We start from the raw sequence: 17,500 nt of genomic DNA, 5'->3' as shown, positions 1-17,500 counted from the left end.
TATTCAATCAATCAATATACTCTTTTACAAGTGTCTGTTTTCACAACTGAAGGACTACTGAATGAGATGAGTACACAAAACCGATCTGTATTATTTTGAGACCGATCCGATACCGATATGGCATTTTTATGGCCGATATGGCCTATTCCGATTATGCTACAGATTAATCGTGCATCCCTAATTGCGAATGTTCTTGATGCTACGGATCATGTGGTTAAACCTCTTGAGCCCCATTGCCCCCCACAGCGGCTGTCCATCTCTGAACAGCGCTCAGCGGGTCAATGGAGACCCAATTGGTCTGAAGTATCCCCCAGCCACAGTGTATAAGTACACCCCCTGGACATGACGCTAGTTGATATCGCAGGGTCTTACCCCCAATCCAAACAAGCAAGCCAAGCAGGGTCCCACTGGGTCCCATTTTAATAGTCGCTGGTATGATCTGGCTGGGGGACTGAACACAACCTCCCGATCTCAGGGTGAACACGCTAACCCACAAGGCCACTGAGCTGGTATGTAACATTAGCGTTATATGCCAGTGGTTCTCAACCAGTGGTCCTTGAGGGGGTTCCAGGTGGTCCCCAGTTAAACGTAAATGATGGAGAGTTGGTAATCAAATGGACACTTATAGATCTTTAACTCTTGAGGGTGTAAAATGAAACCAAATGGACCCTTACGGCTCCATTTGGTTTCATTTTACGCTCACAAGAGTGGTGGTCCGTGGCTTAAATGCAGAATAAATAATGGACCTTGACATGAAAAGGGTTGAAAACCACTGTTCCATGCAGTAAAAATGTTTCAGGGCCTACGGGAAAATGGAGGCATTAATCAATTCCAGCATGGAAATCATGGGATTCTGTGTCGCATCATAACGTCTCCTTCAGTACAGTTAAGTACTTCCGTAAGCCCCTCACTCCCACCCCCCTGATGGGCGCCATCGCAAGGCCTGTCGTGCAAACCCGTTTCATGGCGCTGTATCGGTGCTCGGTCGCTGGGGTGGCGATAGGGGAGTTTGGCTCTGACTGACACAGACAACATTGGCTTGTTTATCCTGTAAATAATTCACCCCCTCCGGGGCAACAGAAACCAAATCAAGGTTGTGTGTTTAACAAGGGAGGTAGGTAGAGAACGAAAAGAAGAGGGTGGGGGTAAAAACCAACAACTATCGGGTGTTTTCCTTTTTAGATAAACTTGGCGCCTGGAGATAGCGACACTTCCCTTATTCCTATGCAGCGTGAAGATGCTGCGGCAAGATGTGTCTGGGGGGCCGGGCGGAGGTTTATGATGTGTGCTTTACTGAACTTGCCCTTTTGATGGATCTGTGAAGTGGGTTGGCAAAGATACTGTCTGGGACACTCCTTGTTGTCGCGTTGACTCTTCACTCAAAGGCTTTCAGCTTTCAGGAAGAAACCAAAACTACACAGGGAAGACATATTTGAATATTCTAACGACACCCATGGGGGTCTATTAGAGTCATGTTAACTCCATAGGGGCATACAAAACAGAAACGGCACTCCATCTTTAAGATGTTATAACTTAATATGTATTTTGATAAGGAATGCCTCTCTCTACTCTCCTCATCAACAACAATAAATGTTATTATTGTCTAACATCTGAAACATCACACGTGGTATAGTTAAAACACATGTCACGAGTGTTTGTAGTTCTTGACTGACGATGACACCTGTCGACTTACAGTGTCCTGTACTATCAAATCAATGGTTATATAATTCCTAGGAGATGTACCTCACCTTATACATACAGTATAGCAGCCACAGAATGTGTGATAGTTATGTTAATTATTGTCATGCTGCAGACACCGGGGATAACATGTGTTGTGGTACCACGGAGAATGTTTGAGTTGAATATATCAAAGAAGAGAAAGAACATCCGCACGCCAGTTTGTAGAGCTCCGAGACGTACTTTATTTAATGACAACGAATATGCAACGTTTCGACCGTCTAGGACTTCATCAGGCAAAAAAAGAAAAAAGTGCAAATATATACAGCACCTGGCCTGAATATAGTTGAATATATCCTCATTAACTACAACATTTTTTCCAATTTCCAGTACTTTTACTTCTACTCCACTACATCTCAGAGGCAAATATTGTACTTTTACTCCATAGACCATTACCTTTGGTACTTTAAGTAAATTTTTATACCAATACTATACCAGTACTTTTTACTCAAGTACATTTGAGAATTCCGGACTTTTACTTGTAACAGAGTAGTTCTACATTGCAATTTACAATTTACAATTTAGGCATTTAGCAGACGCTCTTAATCCAGAGCGACTTACATTAAGCAAGAACAAAAAAGCATGGGAATACATCACATAAAGACATTTATCATGAAACATGCGTAAGCTAAGAAAGTAACAGTGGAATATCTATAATGAAACTATACATATAAGCTATACATCTATACTACTATGCTACACATATGTACTATGACGTGCTATGACTACATACAATGCACTTATGCTGTCTACATTGATTGATTGATTGAAATCTTTATTAACAGTTTGCAGAATTACAGTACATTTCAAGCACAAACTCAATACAAAGACTGTTAACTGTGAGTGGACGACCCAATTAAGCCTTACACTTGTTTACAACAGGGTCCACATTGTTCAATTCATCAAAACATTTAGAGACAAACAAATAGACACTTCTATGTAGTTAAAGAACAGAACAGGAATTCATCATATAGGAAGCGAAAAGGGAAAAAAAGTATATATACAGTGAGGGGAACAGGGGGATAAAAGAAAAGAAAACGAAAGACAGAGTGTAGGGCGCCTGCACACAACACCATGCGTTGATGCCATGTGTGCATATGTGCAGGCACCCAACACCACGTCCATACAAAAACATAGTACAATCCATAGTACAAAGACAGAGTGTAGGGCGCCTGCACACAACACCATGCGTTGATGCCATGTGTGCATATGTGCAGGCACCCAACACCACGTCCATACAAAAACATAGTACAATCCAGATACAAATTCAGCTTTTACAGAGGCCAGTTTCGAATTGCAGCCATCCGTAGGTGCCCTTTGAGAGCAGTTTTGAAGGAGCCAAGGGATTCACATGTCTTAATGACTGTTGGTAGGGCGTTCCACATTTTGGTCGCATAGGAGCGAAAAGAATTTAGTCCCTTGTTTGTGCCGAATCTGGGTTGTACATGGTTTGTTGCACTCCCTCTGGTGTTGTGGGTGTGGACTTCGTTTACATTAAGGAAGTATTTAGACAGGTACATGGGTATCTTGGTGGTGTATCTAATCTTGTGGACCAGACCCATTGCAAGATGCTGTACTCTGTCGTCGACCCTAAGCCATCCCAGCCTGTCAAAGTGGGCAGGGGTGAGGTGGGTTCGGGGGGTGAGGCCAAGTAGGAGCCTGACCAGTTTGTTTTGGGAGGTCTGGAGCCTTGTTTTAAGGGCCTTTGAGGTGCTGTGGTACCAGGAGGTGGATGCATAGTCAAAGAAACCTTGTACAAGGGCTCCTGTTAAGGTCTTCAAGGTGTTTTTGTCGACCAGTGAGGAGATCCTGTAGAGGAATCTTGTTCTTTGATTGACTTTTTTGATTACGTTGGTGGCCATCTTATCACCGGAAAGATTGGCCTCCAGGATGGAACCTAGGTAGGTAATTTGATCCTTCCGTGTGATAATATCATCACCAACTCTAACCAAGAAGCCATCTGCCTTTTTGAGATTACTATTTGATCCGAAGAGAATGGATTCAGTTTTTCCCAGGTGTAAGGATAGTTTGTTATCAGCGAGCCAGGTGCAGATTCTACCGAGTTCAGAGCTGAGGGTCTTTTCAACCTGCAGTTTGTTCCTGTCCGAGACCAGCAGTGCTGAGTCGTCTGCGAACAGGAACAAGTTGCAGTCACAAGCTGAAGTCATGTCGTTTACATATATTAGGAACAGTAAAGGCCCTAGTATGCTTCCTTGTGGGACGCCACAGCTCACTGGGAGGGGGGGGGGACAGTGTTCCGTTCACTTCCACCATCTGTTCTCTCCCCTCCAGGTAGGATTGCATCCAGCTCACTGATGTGCTATCAAAACCAATAGCTTTAAGCTTGTTAACCAGTATGGAGTGGTTCACGGTGTCAAAAGCCTTTTGGAGGTCCAGCATGACCATGCCGCAGTATTTTCCAGCATCCACCTCGTGTTTGATGTGGTCGCTCAAATAGAGAAGGCATGTGTCAGTGGAGTGGGATGTTCTGAAACCAGATTGGAACTCGTACAACAATTTATTAGTGGCAAGATACTTTTCAACCTGTTCATAGACTATTTTTTCCATCACTTTCGAGATGGAGCTTAGAATAGAAATAGGGCGGTAGTTGCCGGGTTCTAATTTGCTCCCTTTTTTGTACAGGGGGGTTACTTTGGCCAGTTTAAAATCTCTGGGGACCTGTCCTTGTTTGATGGAGAGGTTAACTATGTGGGTGATGACTGGAGCTATGGAAATGGCTGAGTCTCTGAGAAATTTGGAGGGAATATTGTCATGGCCAGTGGCCTTGTGGGGTTGGAGGGCACTCAGTTTCTTAAGTACCTCCTCAGTTGTTACCATTGTCATTTTAAAATCATCTTTACAAACACCTAGGTTTTTGTAGAAGCCTTTGATGTGCTCTACACCAAAAAGCCCAGAGTGGGAGGGCAGTTTGTTAACCAGCATTGTTGCAATGTTTGTAAAGAAGATGTTCAAGTGATTGGCTACATCAACCTTGTCAGTGATGAGGGTGTTATTTGATTTGATGTTTATGTTAGTAAACCTGGTTTTAAGTTTCTGACCACAGCCTAGTTGGTTGTTTAGTAGCTTCCAGAGCTCCCGAGGATTGTTTTTGATTTCCTCGGCTTTATCATTGATAAAGTTACTTTTGGCTGATTTGGTCATGGCAATTACACCGTTTCTTAGCTTGTTACATTGGGTTTTAAGGATGCACAGTTTGGTTTGGAGATCACTGTCGAAGCGCTTAGCTAGCTTGGACTTGCATTTAAGAAGTTCAGAGCATTTGTTGTCTCTGGCTTTCATTGCAGTCAGTATGTCCGAATTCATCCATGGCTCCGAGCGGGTTTTGACCCTGATGGTTCTCAGAGGAGCCATGTTGTTTAGTACTGTTGTAAATTTGGTTTTAAAGCCAAGCCATGCTTCTTCGACTAGTGAGCTCCTGAGCACATCGGACCAATCCAGTCTCTCCAGTTCTAGGTTAAAGGCCTCACTAGAGTAGGTTTTGAGGTCCCTAGATATGACTGTTTTGTGACATAACATGCTATAAGTCTGTATCAAATGCTATCTAAGTCTACAGAATTGCTATCTAAGGGGGTGGGGTAAGTGCTATGGGCCATGATGGAGTCTGAAAAGGTGGGTTTTCAGACTACGGCGGAAGATTGGGAGTGATGCTGCAGTTCTGACTGCAATGGGAAGTGCATTCCACAGCTTTGGAGCCAGAAGGGAGAAGAGTTTGGGACGTGTGGAGCGTTGTCCCGGCGTTTTTAGTGAGGGTACTTCCAGCTTCCCTGCGTTGGCTGAGAATTTGCAGTATTGATACTTTTACTTACTGTAAGTAAAACATTGGAGTACTTTTTTCCACCACTGGCATTTTACAGTGCTGAAGGATTTGGGAAGTCAAGTTTAAATTCTTCTAATTGGGGGGAAAGTCCATTACATTCGGAGCACGTGGTCATTCGGAGCCCGTGGTGGTCATTTGGAATGCATGGCCATTTGGTAGTGGCCACGCAATTGTTTGGCCCCCTGAAGCGCTGCTTGCAGCATTCTCAAGAACTGCTCATTGGTTGGACTCGCATGGGAGTCAATGAGAACTGCTCATTGGTTGGACTCCCATGGGCGCAGTACATCCGCCAAGTACAGCGTGAAGTCCGTCGGATGAGCACTTCTCAAGATATATGCAAACAGAGATTCCTGGAACCACCACATTTTATACTGTGATCATAAAAGTGGTATTTAACCCATTTAGCCCTGACCTCAAAGTTTTTAAAAATTCCTGTTTTCTGAAATAAATATTTTCACAATGTTTCAAAAATAGCAGACCTGAGCTTGTAGATCTGCTATTTTTCGATAGCTAAATTATAACATGTTTAAAACACTAAAAGGGGTTCCTGCCCAGAATGGGTTAGAGCAACATTTTTGGCTGGGGACCCCCGGAAATGCTTTGGTCATGTCTCCAACAAGCGTAATAGTGTAATAATTATTCTCCAGATCATAGGTTTCACCCTGTACAGTATATGAGCATAAAAGGCACACCGACAGACAGACAAGACACCTCGGGCCTAGTATTATCTAACAACCTTGTTTAGATGTCCATTTCTAACCTGGCTCTTTTATGACATTATTGCAGCCTCTGTGATATAAGTAGTAGTTAGATTTTTTGTTTATTTTTCAACAAGCCCTGGTGTTCATTTTGGGTAGTGTTGCTAATGGCATGCTGTGGTGGCCCCAGTCTATTCATCTTCTAGTCACTGGTCCATGGCACACACTCTTGGTTCAGGAGTCTGTTGTCTGATTTAACACATGGATGAGGATGATAACACATCTCTCTCCTTATCAGTCATCTTGATATCCCACTGCCAGTGTCGGCACATAAAAGGGAGCCCTAGAAACCGTTGTGGTGTTATTATAAGGGCACACTCGCAACAACGCGCCTATCCAGCGCGTTAGCAATGACTAGCAATGACTAGCAATGAGCAGGAGCAATGTGTGTCTCGGGGAGGGTTTTTGAAGAACGTATTGGCTTGTATTCCCATGAAGAAGGGGAGCCTGGCTGCCGCTGTGCCTTCTCTTTGAGTGTTGATTGCAGAGAGGAGAATGCCGCCTGAGTGATCTGAAAGGAAACTACTGGGGAGGGAGCTTATCCATGCCTTTGACTGATAATCAGCACATTATCTTGTTGATCATTTACAGCTCTCTCTCCCTCTCTCCCTCACTTCCTTTAGCTGTATCACTGAAGCAAGGCCCGGGGACTCTTAATGGCTTGGCAGGGAGCCACCGTGCATGGCGAGCAGATTTAAAACAACCTGCGCTATAGCCCCGGCTACAGCCCCGGCGCTCTTCACACGTATAACAGCAGCCCCTCCAGGTCCCCTAGTACCCCATGCAGGGGTTCTCAGTCTCAACGTTTTTGGCTGGTTGGGACCCCGTAGGAAATGCTTTGGCCATGTCTTGTGACCCCTGCCCCCCTCCCCACCCTGCAATACAAATCGACCGCTACAATAACCTTAATAATAGAGAAAATACATCGTAAATAATTAATAAACTGAAATCAGATGTAATCATCAAGGAATGTAGTATGTGTACTATGTAAATTCTCAATTTCAATTTTCCAGCCATTCAGTTGCTATATATATATATATATATATATATATATATATATATATATATATATATATATATATATATACACACACACACACACACACACACACACACACATTTAAAAAAAAAAAATCTGGGGACCCCAAAATAATTTGGTGACCCTCCCACCCGAGGGGTCGCGACCCCCCGAGTTGAGAACCCCTGCCCTCCCCCAATTATCAAAACTCCCAGGGTCTGGTGGGTCCCCAACAACCACAACAACATATGCAACCCCAACACGTGGTGCAGTGCCCTATAGCACCCCAACATGGCTAACTGTGCATGAAATTGAACTGATAGGAGTTATTGACCAGAAGGCACAGGCAGGGTCCTAAGAGGACATGAGATGTGGAGGGTGGGGGGGAAGAGAAAAAAGCCTTGTGTGTTTGTTACCTGATTGAGTGAAAAATCCTCGGCCGCGGCTCGCTTTGATGCTTGGCACTTTACAGGAAAGAGTGATTTAATGGAAGCTGCCAGACCTCATCAATGTCAGCCGGTTTGATGGTGTGTGTGTGTGTGTGTGTGTGTGTGTGTGTGTGTGTGTGTGGGGGGGGGGGGGGGGTATACCATACTTTATATAAAAGCAGCAGTCATGACAGGTCCTGATAGACAGATGTTTGGTTGTTGTTTTAACTACACACGGTAAATGAAACACCATGATCTTACAACCGTTCCACCTCCACCTTCCACGCCCCAAGGACTTGGAGTGCAAAGCAGACAGTCTTTTTTTTTCTGGCCACCCTAGTGCGCAGCCCCCCCCCCCCCCCCCCTTCTATTTTAGGCCTCTATAAATAGCCCTATTGAATTTTTTTTCCTTCCATTTTCCGGGGTTGATAAGCCTATAATTAATGTGGCCGTCATTAGGGTACGGACATTCTCTTCTCTAGTGGACCCTGTCGGTGAGGTGAAGCGAGGAGAATGGAAGTCTTCTCTGTCCTTGTGTTTTTAAAAATGGTCTTATGGATGAACTGCAGCGAACTGTGAGCTAAATCGTGGAAAACGAGGAGTGACGGCAAGGTCCCCCTCCCTCCTCCTCTTAACAAAAAGAAACCATTGTGTTTGTGTGGCGTCGTCTTCGGTACATCTGAATTGCATCGGAATTGCATCATTAATACTGCAGAATGAATTCGCCGGCAACTGTGTATGGGGGAATACATTGACCCCCGAGGGAGACTAGAAACAAGACTGTGTTTTTACAGGAAGGATATCTAACTAGAGAACCCATTACCACTTCATCAATATACAGCAGAGAGATAGAAAGAGAGAGAGAGAGAATTTTTAAAAAAAATAGAAGAGGGAAGGTAGCTTATAGTGTTAATGGCAGTCTTGAGCGCTCGAGTCCCCAAACATCCACAGCCCTGCCTCTGCCTCATCTCATCTGGGCTGTGTATAATTGCCCTCCTGGAACCTGCCACGCGGCGCGCCTCCCCGCATAGTGAAGAGTGGCAGCTGCTGGGCGTTGGAGGAGGAGGAGGAGGAGGCCTGGGTCAGCTCCCTGAGTGGTGGGGGGCTCCTTCCTTCCTTGCAGCCGTGAGATGTCATAATTAATAGCTATCTGCCCCCCCCCCCCCCCTCCCCCCCAGGGCTGTAGGGGGGGGGGACATGTGTGGACGGGTGAGATTATTTGGGTAAATGGAAGCTAAACAGAGACGCCAGACTTATTCGCCCACTTAACATAATGTACACTTATCATCACTTTGCCTTTAGCTAGTGAGACTCTGCTCCATTCAACACCCCCCCCCCCCTCCTCCTCCCCAGCTCCCTTCACGTTTCAGGGGTATATATATGTATTTTCTTTTTGTCTCACTATTTGTATTAGGTTTCCCACCACGCCTGCTGTGCGTACCTAGAGATATGCCTGCACGCTGTACGTGGCGTGTATCGTGGGAGCTTATTAATCTTTGGGGACTGGCGTTCTCCCTAGTTAAGTAAATATACATGAGCTGCTGTGCAAGAGAAACAAGCTCCCAGCTCCTTCAGAGAAATCTGTTCCTTCACCATCTCTTTTTTCCCCCGTTCTTCCATCCATGTTTTCTTTTTTATCCTTTTTTGCTCTCAATCTCCCCTCTCTCTCTCTCTCTCTCTCTCTCTCTCTCTCTCCCTCTCTCTCTCCTAACATGCCGCCTGGGGCCAAATCCGTCTCCGTCTCATCTGCTGCTTAATTTCACCGGAGCGCCCCCCCCTTCTCAGTAATGAAGCGCCTTGATGTACATTTGCCAATCCCTGCCTCTTGCCACTGCGGTATAATTGGGGATGTGACTAAGCATGATTACACCCAGCACAGGGTTGGGTCGACCCGTCGACGACCCCACCAGATAGTGCTTTTGTCATAATGGAGGTATTATCTAGCCATAATCTGGGGAATGGAGAGGGATTGTCTGCAGGGTGCCGGTGGATGGGAATGAATTGATCTAACTCCACCACCACTCCTGTGCAGAAAAGGCCATATAGATTTTTTTATTTTTCGTCTCCTTACGCCCATGTAATGGCCCATTTCTACATATCTATTGTTGATTTGTGTTCATGGATGTTGGAGGAAAGAGCTTCTGGCAACTGTGGAGGGTTGTGGGGACGATGGTATAGGCCTATAGGGGAAGTGATGTGATGTGATGTGTATATCCGTGCACTTGCAAGCTGCCCGCCCGCGTGGGTGCACCGTGTGTACTCGGACGCGCATGTCTGCGCGTATGTGTGTCTGTTAATGACCCTGGTAAGATGACAAGCAAGCTGAGCTGGCAGTGAGAGCTGAGCTGACGGTCACAGAGAAAAAGAGAGAGAGGGGGAGAGAGAGTGGTGGGTGGTGGTGGGGGGCCTGTACGGTGATTCAACACGCTGTCATCAGGGGGGACGGCGGGGCCCTGAGTGGCCCCCCGCTCTATTCCCACCTGAGAGGCCTGCAAATGGAGGGGCCCGCGCTGTCATTATTTACAGCCCGCAGCTCCTAACCTTGGATTCGGAGCTCATCACGGCTACGGGAAAATCAGATTGGACTTGACGTGTACCCGAGCCGCTGACCTTGATAAGTGTGAGACCGCCTGCAGCAGGAGGTTGGAGAAGAGCTCACTTCTGTCGGCTTTCACCGTGTTGCGCGCTCGTGACTGTGTGTGTGTGTGTGATGGGAGAGGTGGGCAGGCACGGCTGAATGGATGAACCATGACACACATGGTAGACCTGCTTCGTGGACACACACACAGTCCCTGCAGTCATATCTGGCGGTGTTATTTTGTTACTGTTCATTTTGTGTGTGTGTGTGTGTGTGTGTGTGTGTGTGTGTGTGTACCTTGTAAAAGCCCAAGCAATCCCTATACCCGATACACCACCTTTTTGTAATTGACATCCTTGTTCGGCAAACACACCTGAGCCTTGCGTAAAAGTAATGAATTTTCTCCACAGCGATCCTTTATTTTTTTTCCTCCCATCTGAACTAGTTATACCCACCGAATCCAGGGAGCACGAAATAACAGAGGAAGAGCGACTCAGGATGGCTGGGTGATGAAAATGCATTTTTCTTCCCCCGCCGAGATGCTATTTGGTTGTGTGAAATGATTAATTTCACACATATACAGGTCATCCCTGAAAGCAGCAACATCTCATTCACAAGGGGCCCGCCGTCAGCAACAAAACAGGAGCGCTCGGCTGCAATAAAACGAGCAAACATAGCAAGCCGGCCCGGCGTACCGTACGTCAATAAATCTTTGCAGGTTAAACCTGAGTGCGAGAGAATTTGAGCAGTCCCTCTCTCTCATCAGGCACCAGGTAAAAAGTCACTGAGTACATCAGGGCTGTCGCACAGTGTTGTGTTATTATAGTCCTTCGTGTTAACACAATCCAAGCCAGCCTTCGAGATATCTCTGATATAATTACAATCTTGGCCATTCACGAGATCACGAGTTTTGATTAAAGAGCATGAATCCAGCTTCAGGATAAATGTCTACCGCCTACATCCCTATCTTTGGTGTCACCCGTGTGCACGCGGCCATTAGTGGTTTTCAGTGCTCAGAATGGGATAAAGTATGATATTGGGAGCTTAATAAAACATTATTTTGAGGTCGCGCTAAGCATAATAGTCCGATCGGCAGTTTACGAGCGAGACTGTCACCGCGATGGAGGACAATCACTTCCGGGTCGGACGGTTAATGCTGCTTCTTCTCTGTTTATGTTGCGCATTTCACTGATACTGGCCTCACGTTATGGTAAAGGGGGATGTGTTAATTTAACTTTGATATATTGTGCATGTGTAACCAAATACGGGTCCATTTGGTTTAATTTGTACGCTCTCTGAGATGCACATGGATACATTGAACACTGAGGATTTTACTGTGCGGGACCATAGAAATAGCCAGTCAGGGAGTGTCTTCGCGGTGTAGCAGGTAACACACACACTCTCACAGAGTGCCTGTGTTTGCATAAGTTGGGATGGAACCTTGAATTATGAGGGTTGTGCAAATAAGGAGATGGGACTGTTTTTAGCTCACAGGCAGGAAGGAGTGCGCACGCGGGTAAGAATAGCGCCTCTGTGCCGTGTGGGGTTTGGGGTCCTGGTGGGTTGTTTGTGTGACAGCTCGTAGACATCACATTAAAAAACATAAAAATAGCAAGCAGTGTTTGCTGTGTAGCTACAGTTTGTGGCGCCATCTGCCTCGGTTGAACTCCACAATCTCAGACACTCATTTTATTTTGTAAACTGAGCTTCCTGAAACGGTTGTTTGTTTTTGAGGGGCGCTAGACTCTCCTATACACAGCTTTGTGTACCACATAGCGATGATTTGATTGGCTGAGCAATGTGTGTACCCCACCCATTGCGATGATTTGATTGGCTGAGCAACCTACAGACTGGCTTCTATATAGCCAGCTTCACCACGGAATTGAGGATTAAAAAGTGAGGACGCCAAAAGTGATTGGCCTGAATGTGATTATGTATGATGATAAGAGTGACCCCTCACTTCACACAAGTGTGTTGTTTTTTTGTTCTCTCCCATTCCTTCCTATTTAGTGGATGCTCCAGAAACCCCACAAGGTGGCGACCTTCTTCGGCTGCATCGGAAACGATCGCTTCGGAGAGATCCTGAAGAAGAAGGCGGAGGAGGCGCACGTGGACGCGCGCTACTACGAACAGAACGAGGAGCCGACCGGCACCTGTGCTGCCTGCATCACCGGAGACAACAGGTAGGAAGGAACACAACTTAACCCATTTTGGGCGGGAACCCCTTTTGGTGTTTTAAACATTGTTATAATTTAGCTATTGAAAAATAGAAGATCTACATAGCGAGCGCTACGAGCTTGTAGGTCTGCTATTTTTGAAAAATTTAGAAGATTCTTTTTTACATTTTGAGGTCAGGCCTAAATGGGTTAACGAGGAGCCTACTGGCACCTGTGCTGCGCTGCCTGCACCGGAGACAACAGGTACAGTAGGATCACAACTAGGCATGTAACGACTCAACTCACGATACGATATGAGGTTCACGATAGGATTTTTCACGATATTTTAAACACAAATGTATTTTCGAGACAAATGACAATCTTTTTTTATGATTTATCTCCACCCCCCCCCCAAGCTTTTTTCCCCCACAATTTCTAATTAACTACATTGCATGTAAAATTACTTAATTTCTGTGCAACAACTGTAAACATGCTTTCTTGTTTAGAACCTGGCTTGAGTTAACATAAAAAAAAGCTTTCTTTGATTGCAACTTAGGATAGATGTAGACCTATTTGACAGTGCAGAAACATAATTGCCTTCCTTGATGTATTAATGAGCATCAACGACCATCACCTGGGCACACAGCTCCCCTCTGCAGTGCTTAAAGCTAAAGCACTGCAGAGCACTCATTTCACATTTCATACTAGCCCCCTAAAAAAAGAAGAAAAAAATTGTCGGGATTCATATCGATTTAAATCGATTCATGATATATCGTTACATGCCTAAACACAACTTAACAAGGAGCCTACCGGCACCTGTGCTGCCTGCATCACTGGAGACAAGAGGTCGGCTCCCTTCTTTTAAACAAAAACAAAAAATCATCCCACGCATTTTTTCACCCAGTGTCAATTATCTAATGTAATCCTGGGCTCTACCACTCCCTCTGCTAATCTGCGGAGAGCACTGGACTGTCCTCATGCTTCCTTCAATGCATGAGGAGTCCAAACCGCTTCTTACCACCTGACAGAGGGGAGTTTCCCCGGTTGGACGTAGTGCGTGGAAGGAACACGTTATTCCAAACAGTTCCTTTTCCCCTCCATCAGGCGCCCCGGCTGACCAGGGGGAGGCAGTCTTGGTTGGCTCCCTACCAATCACCTTTGACCAGGAAATTACCCCCCCCCCCCCCCCCCCCGCCTCTCCAACTCAGATTCCAAAGAGTCATTTCTTGGTTCGTTTTACATCTATGGCAGCCCCGATTCGATTGGCCCCTCACGGGGCTGGAAGTCATAACGGAGGGAATCATAACTTGGCTGGCACATCAAAGAGAACGGGGAACAGCTTGAGTGTGTTTTTGCAGGCGGCCTCCGCTCCGCTCGGTCTCTGCCGCCCCAGTGGGTTGTCATCCATCTACATGGCTGACACCCGCAATGTGTTATAGATGGCTGTACTGGGCTATCCCGGCTCTCACCTGTCAGCCTGCTTCTGCTGTAAAAAAAGGGGGGGGCTTTGGCGTCTCAGACGACTCTCTCTCACGCTACCGTCATCATGCTACTGTCTCGGACAGCAGAGGTCATCGCCTTGTCACCCCCCCAACACACACATACACACCCCATCCTACACCCTCCCCGCCACATCTAGCCTCACTCATACCCACACACACACACACACACACACACACACACACACACACACACACACACGCACACAATCAGCAGCGGTGAAGCCTCCAGTGCTCCAGTGCATGTCGGCCCAGGTGTGGATCAATAACCTTCCCTCACTAAAGACTCCCCTTCTCTTCGACCCTTCATCTGCTGCTACTGGAGGTGTCAGTCAGTCGTCCCTCCTCCACACACACACACACACACACCTCCCCCGGCTGACCGGGGGAGCCAACAGGCCCCCTTCATTGAGTGGTCTTTGCAGGGTTGTTTGATGTGGGGCTCTCTGACACCAGAAAAGGTCAGGTGGCCATGCTCTGGGAGCGGGAGCCCTGTAATATTTCTTACAGGTGTTTAACAGACAGCTCAGGAGGCCATGCAGGGGGAAAGGTCGCCGCCAGCGCCAGATTGGGCCCGGGCGATGGCTTTGAAGGATCGCTGTGTGACACTGACGGACCCACAGGCTGACTGAGTACAGCGCAGGCCTTCTGGAAAGCCACCTCTCTCTCTCTCCTGCCCCACCCCCCGACCCCACCCCGAATGAAACGATCGGCGTTCCACTCTTTGAAGCGGGTTAAACGATCACATTCAGTCATTTCGCCCACCCTTAACGATGCTAGTGAATGGTTTTGGGGTGATTTACACCCTTAACGATGCTAGTGAATGGTTTTGGGGTGATTTAATGGTTTTGGGGTGATTTACACCGGCGGTTCTCAATCTCCAGACACTCTTAACTGATCAATATATTGCCCATTCCTAAGTAGCCGCCTTGCATCGCTCCTCCCTGCATAGCTTATGAGTTTCACATTTTTGCCATAGTATTTATTATGCTGCTATTTCGGCGCTCTAAAACGTGTCCATTGAACTTCCCAACCTGTTGGGGCCGTGAGTTTATTGCAAGTGGGTCAGTGGGGCCCCAAAATAATTGACAAAACGCTAAGATTTGAATTACATTTATAAGATTTTTTTCGTTTAAAACCTTGTAAAAATGTGATAATGATACCGGTAAATATACACTTAAAACGTATAGTGTACTATGTTTGTGTTAATCAAAATGTGATGCGATTGATAGTTAAATTAAACGATCAATGCGCTTCCGTGTGGTCAGATGGGTGGGCCATTCAAGTTGTTCAAGTGGGCCCTGATGCAGGAATGTTTTGGAACCAGTGACTTAGGGGTTAATGGCACTCGCAGTCCATTAGATCACCGTTTCCCAAACTTCTCAGGTCGAGACCCAAAAGAGAGTTTAGACGTTTTATTTGCCCGAGACCCAAACTAGTGAAAATGGCAGATCTACAAGCGCACAACGTGACGCTTTGTGCCGCGTTGCGACCTTGTAGATTAGGCTATTATCGGTTTTTTGGGGGGGAATATTTTTAGAAAATGTGTCCGCGCCCCACAAATGGGTCCCAACCCAGTGTTTGTGAAACACGGTGCATTATTCAGCGATCCCAGTCGCAGCTGTCATGGTGGTCAGGCCCTGATCTGCGTACACACGGTAAAATCATCAGTGTTCATCATATTACCGCTCGAGAGTATATACTGTGTACAGTAAAAGTCATTTTTTTACACTGTAACTCTGATTGTAGCTGCTGTGTAAAAGCGTGTTCATTCCTTGGCGCTAAGGAAGCGCCACTCAGCATCTCTCAGCCCGTCCATCATGTGAGAACGGACCCCGTGAACCAGCAGCGCCCCCATACTGCCGTCAGACGGGAGACTTCACTGTTTCCCTTAAGTAGCGACAATGATGGTTGCACTCATTTTGATGGCCGCTCATAAAGAGACAGACAATACACACAAGGACTAGCTAATGAGCTACTATGTTAAGATAACGCCACCTGCTTCCCCCCCCCCACCCCCCTCCCTTCGCTGTACTTCACTCGCGTGTTCATTTAGCCGCGGTGGAAAAAAGTACTTTAATGTTTTACTTCAGTAATCGCGGCACATTGTGAGCTTGTAGATCGGCTATTTTCAAATGGCCGAAATGTATGTATAGGGCTGAAGTGGTTAATGTACCGTATGTTTTGTAATAATAATCAACATCTACAAAGTAACGAGTAAGTAAAGTTTTCAAATAAATGTAGTAGAGTTGAAGTAAAAGTACTGGGAAATGGAAATACTAACAATTGTACTTAACCCATTTTGGGCGGGAACCCCTTTTGGTGTTGGCATTATTTTATGCTATCTACAAGCTCATAGCACGCCACCGAGTGCCGCGCTACGAGCTTGTAGGTCTGCTATTTTGTTTTTTTTAGAACGACTGACATATAGAAACATAGCTTTTTCAGAAAACTGTCAGGATGTAGAAGACATTTTTAGAATCTGATCTCGGGTCAAAAAGCACAGTACTTAAGTAAATGTACTTAGTTACTTTCCACCACTGTCATTCGTGATTCAATCATGTTGCTTTTCCCACCTATGTTAATAATGGACCACTTTCCAGGTTTATGTGATTGATAACGTGAATAGTTTGAGCTATCAATCAATAGCTGCTGTGTAAAATATCATAATGTGAAATCCCCTTTTGCTTTACGTTAATTCTAATCCCCTTTTCGCCGCCGGTGAAAAGCAAAGAACAAAGAAAATCTAGGTGACTTATTTTCACCTTGGTCCAGACGTTAAAAAAACCCATTATCGTCCTTTTATATCTTGAAGGAACAAAGGAAAGGACTTGGAGGCCTGACTGTTTTTAGGGATGTTTTTGAGACAAAATTAAGATGGATGATAAGCAAGGTGGAAGATTTATGGGATCTGTCTTCGGCAGGTCCCTTGTTGCTAACCTGGCAGCGGCAAACTGCTACAAAAAGGAAAAACACCTGGACTTGGACAGCAACTGGGAGCTGGTGGAGAAAGCCAAGGTCTATTATATTGCGGTAAGTGAGACCCTCTACATTCAAATGACTGTTTTCCCTTTTCTCTTTTGCCAGAGAGAGGACAAAATGTTAAGAGGCTTTATTCAGGAAGTGCCTCGCCGCGCGCCTTTCTGCATTGTCAATATATCCATTCATCCATTGTCGGCTGAGATGAGCTACGTTGCCTTTTGAGACAATGCAGCAACAACGGCTCGTCCCCAGTCTCCCTCGTGGCTCTGCACACAAAGGGCGCTGCGGCACAGTGTGAAATTGTTGTACATGTAATGCAGTCATTCATTTCTTTTAACACGCAGACGAGCCAACAGGTGCAGCCAAAAGTGTGCAAATTGATTATATGCGAGTTCATACCCCCTGAAAACCCCCTTGATACCCCCCCCCCCCCCCCCCCCCCCCCAACCCCCCATTGACAAAAACTCAGTCATTACAGACAATAGATGGCTATGGACAGATGTATT

The 17,500-nt window shown here is 46.0% G+C and overlaps 2 protein-coding genes across 3 annotated transcripts in view; one reads left to right on the top strand and one right to left on the bottom strand.

Annotated features, from left to right (window-relative positions):
- The window catches only part of LOC308332578 (dual specificity phosphatase 29-like), a 245,821-nt gene that overhangs the window by 103,163 nt on the left and 125,158 nt on the right, over nucleotides 1–17,500 (bottom strand). The window lies entirely within an intron of this gene.
- adkb (adenosine kinase b) overlaps nucleotides 1–17,500 on the top strand; it is a 137,869-nt gene that overhangs the window by 46,085 nt on the left and 74,284 nt on the right. For both annotated transcript variants that reach the window (XM_080788888.1, XM_080788889.1), the window contains exons 5-6: nucleotides 12,368–12,540; nucleotides 16,937–17,045. In XM_080788888.1, the coding sequence (XP_080645014.1) occupies nucleotides 12,368–12,540; nucleotides 16,937–17,045 (282 nt within the window). The remainder of the gene's footprint in view (nucleotides 1–12,367; nucleotides 12,541–16,936; nucleotides 17,046–17,500) is intronic.

This window comes from Protomyctophum bolini (assembly GCF_963924005.1).
Source record: "Protomyctophum bolini genome assembly, chromosome: 18".
In the NCBI taxonomy this organism is placed as follows: domain Eukaryota; kingdom Metazoa; phylum Chordata; class Actinopteri; order Myctophiformes; family Myctophidae; genus Protomyctophum; species Protomyctophum bolini.
Note: the sequence above shows the minus strand (reverse complement) of the source record. Positions and strands in the feature narration are given on the sequence as shown.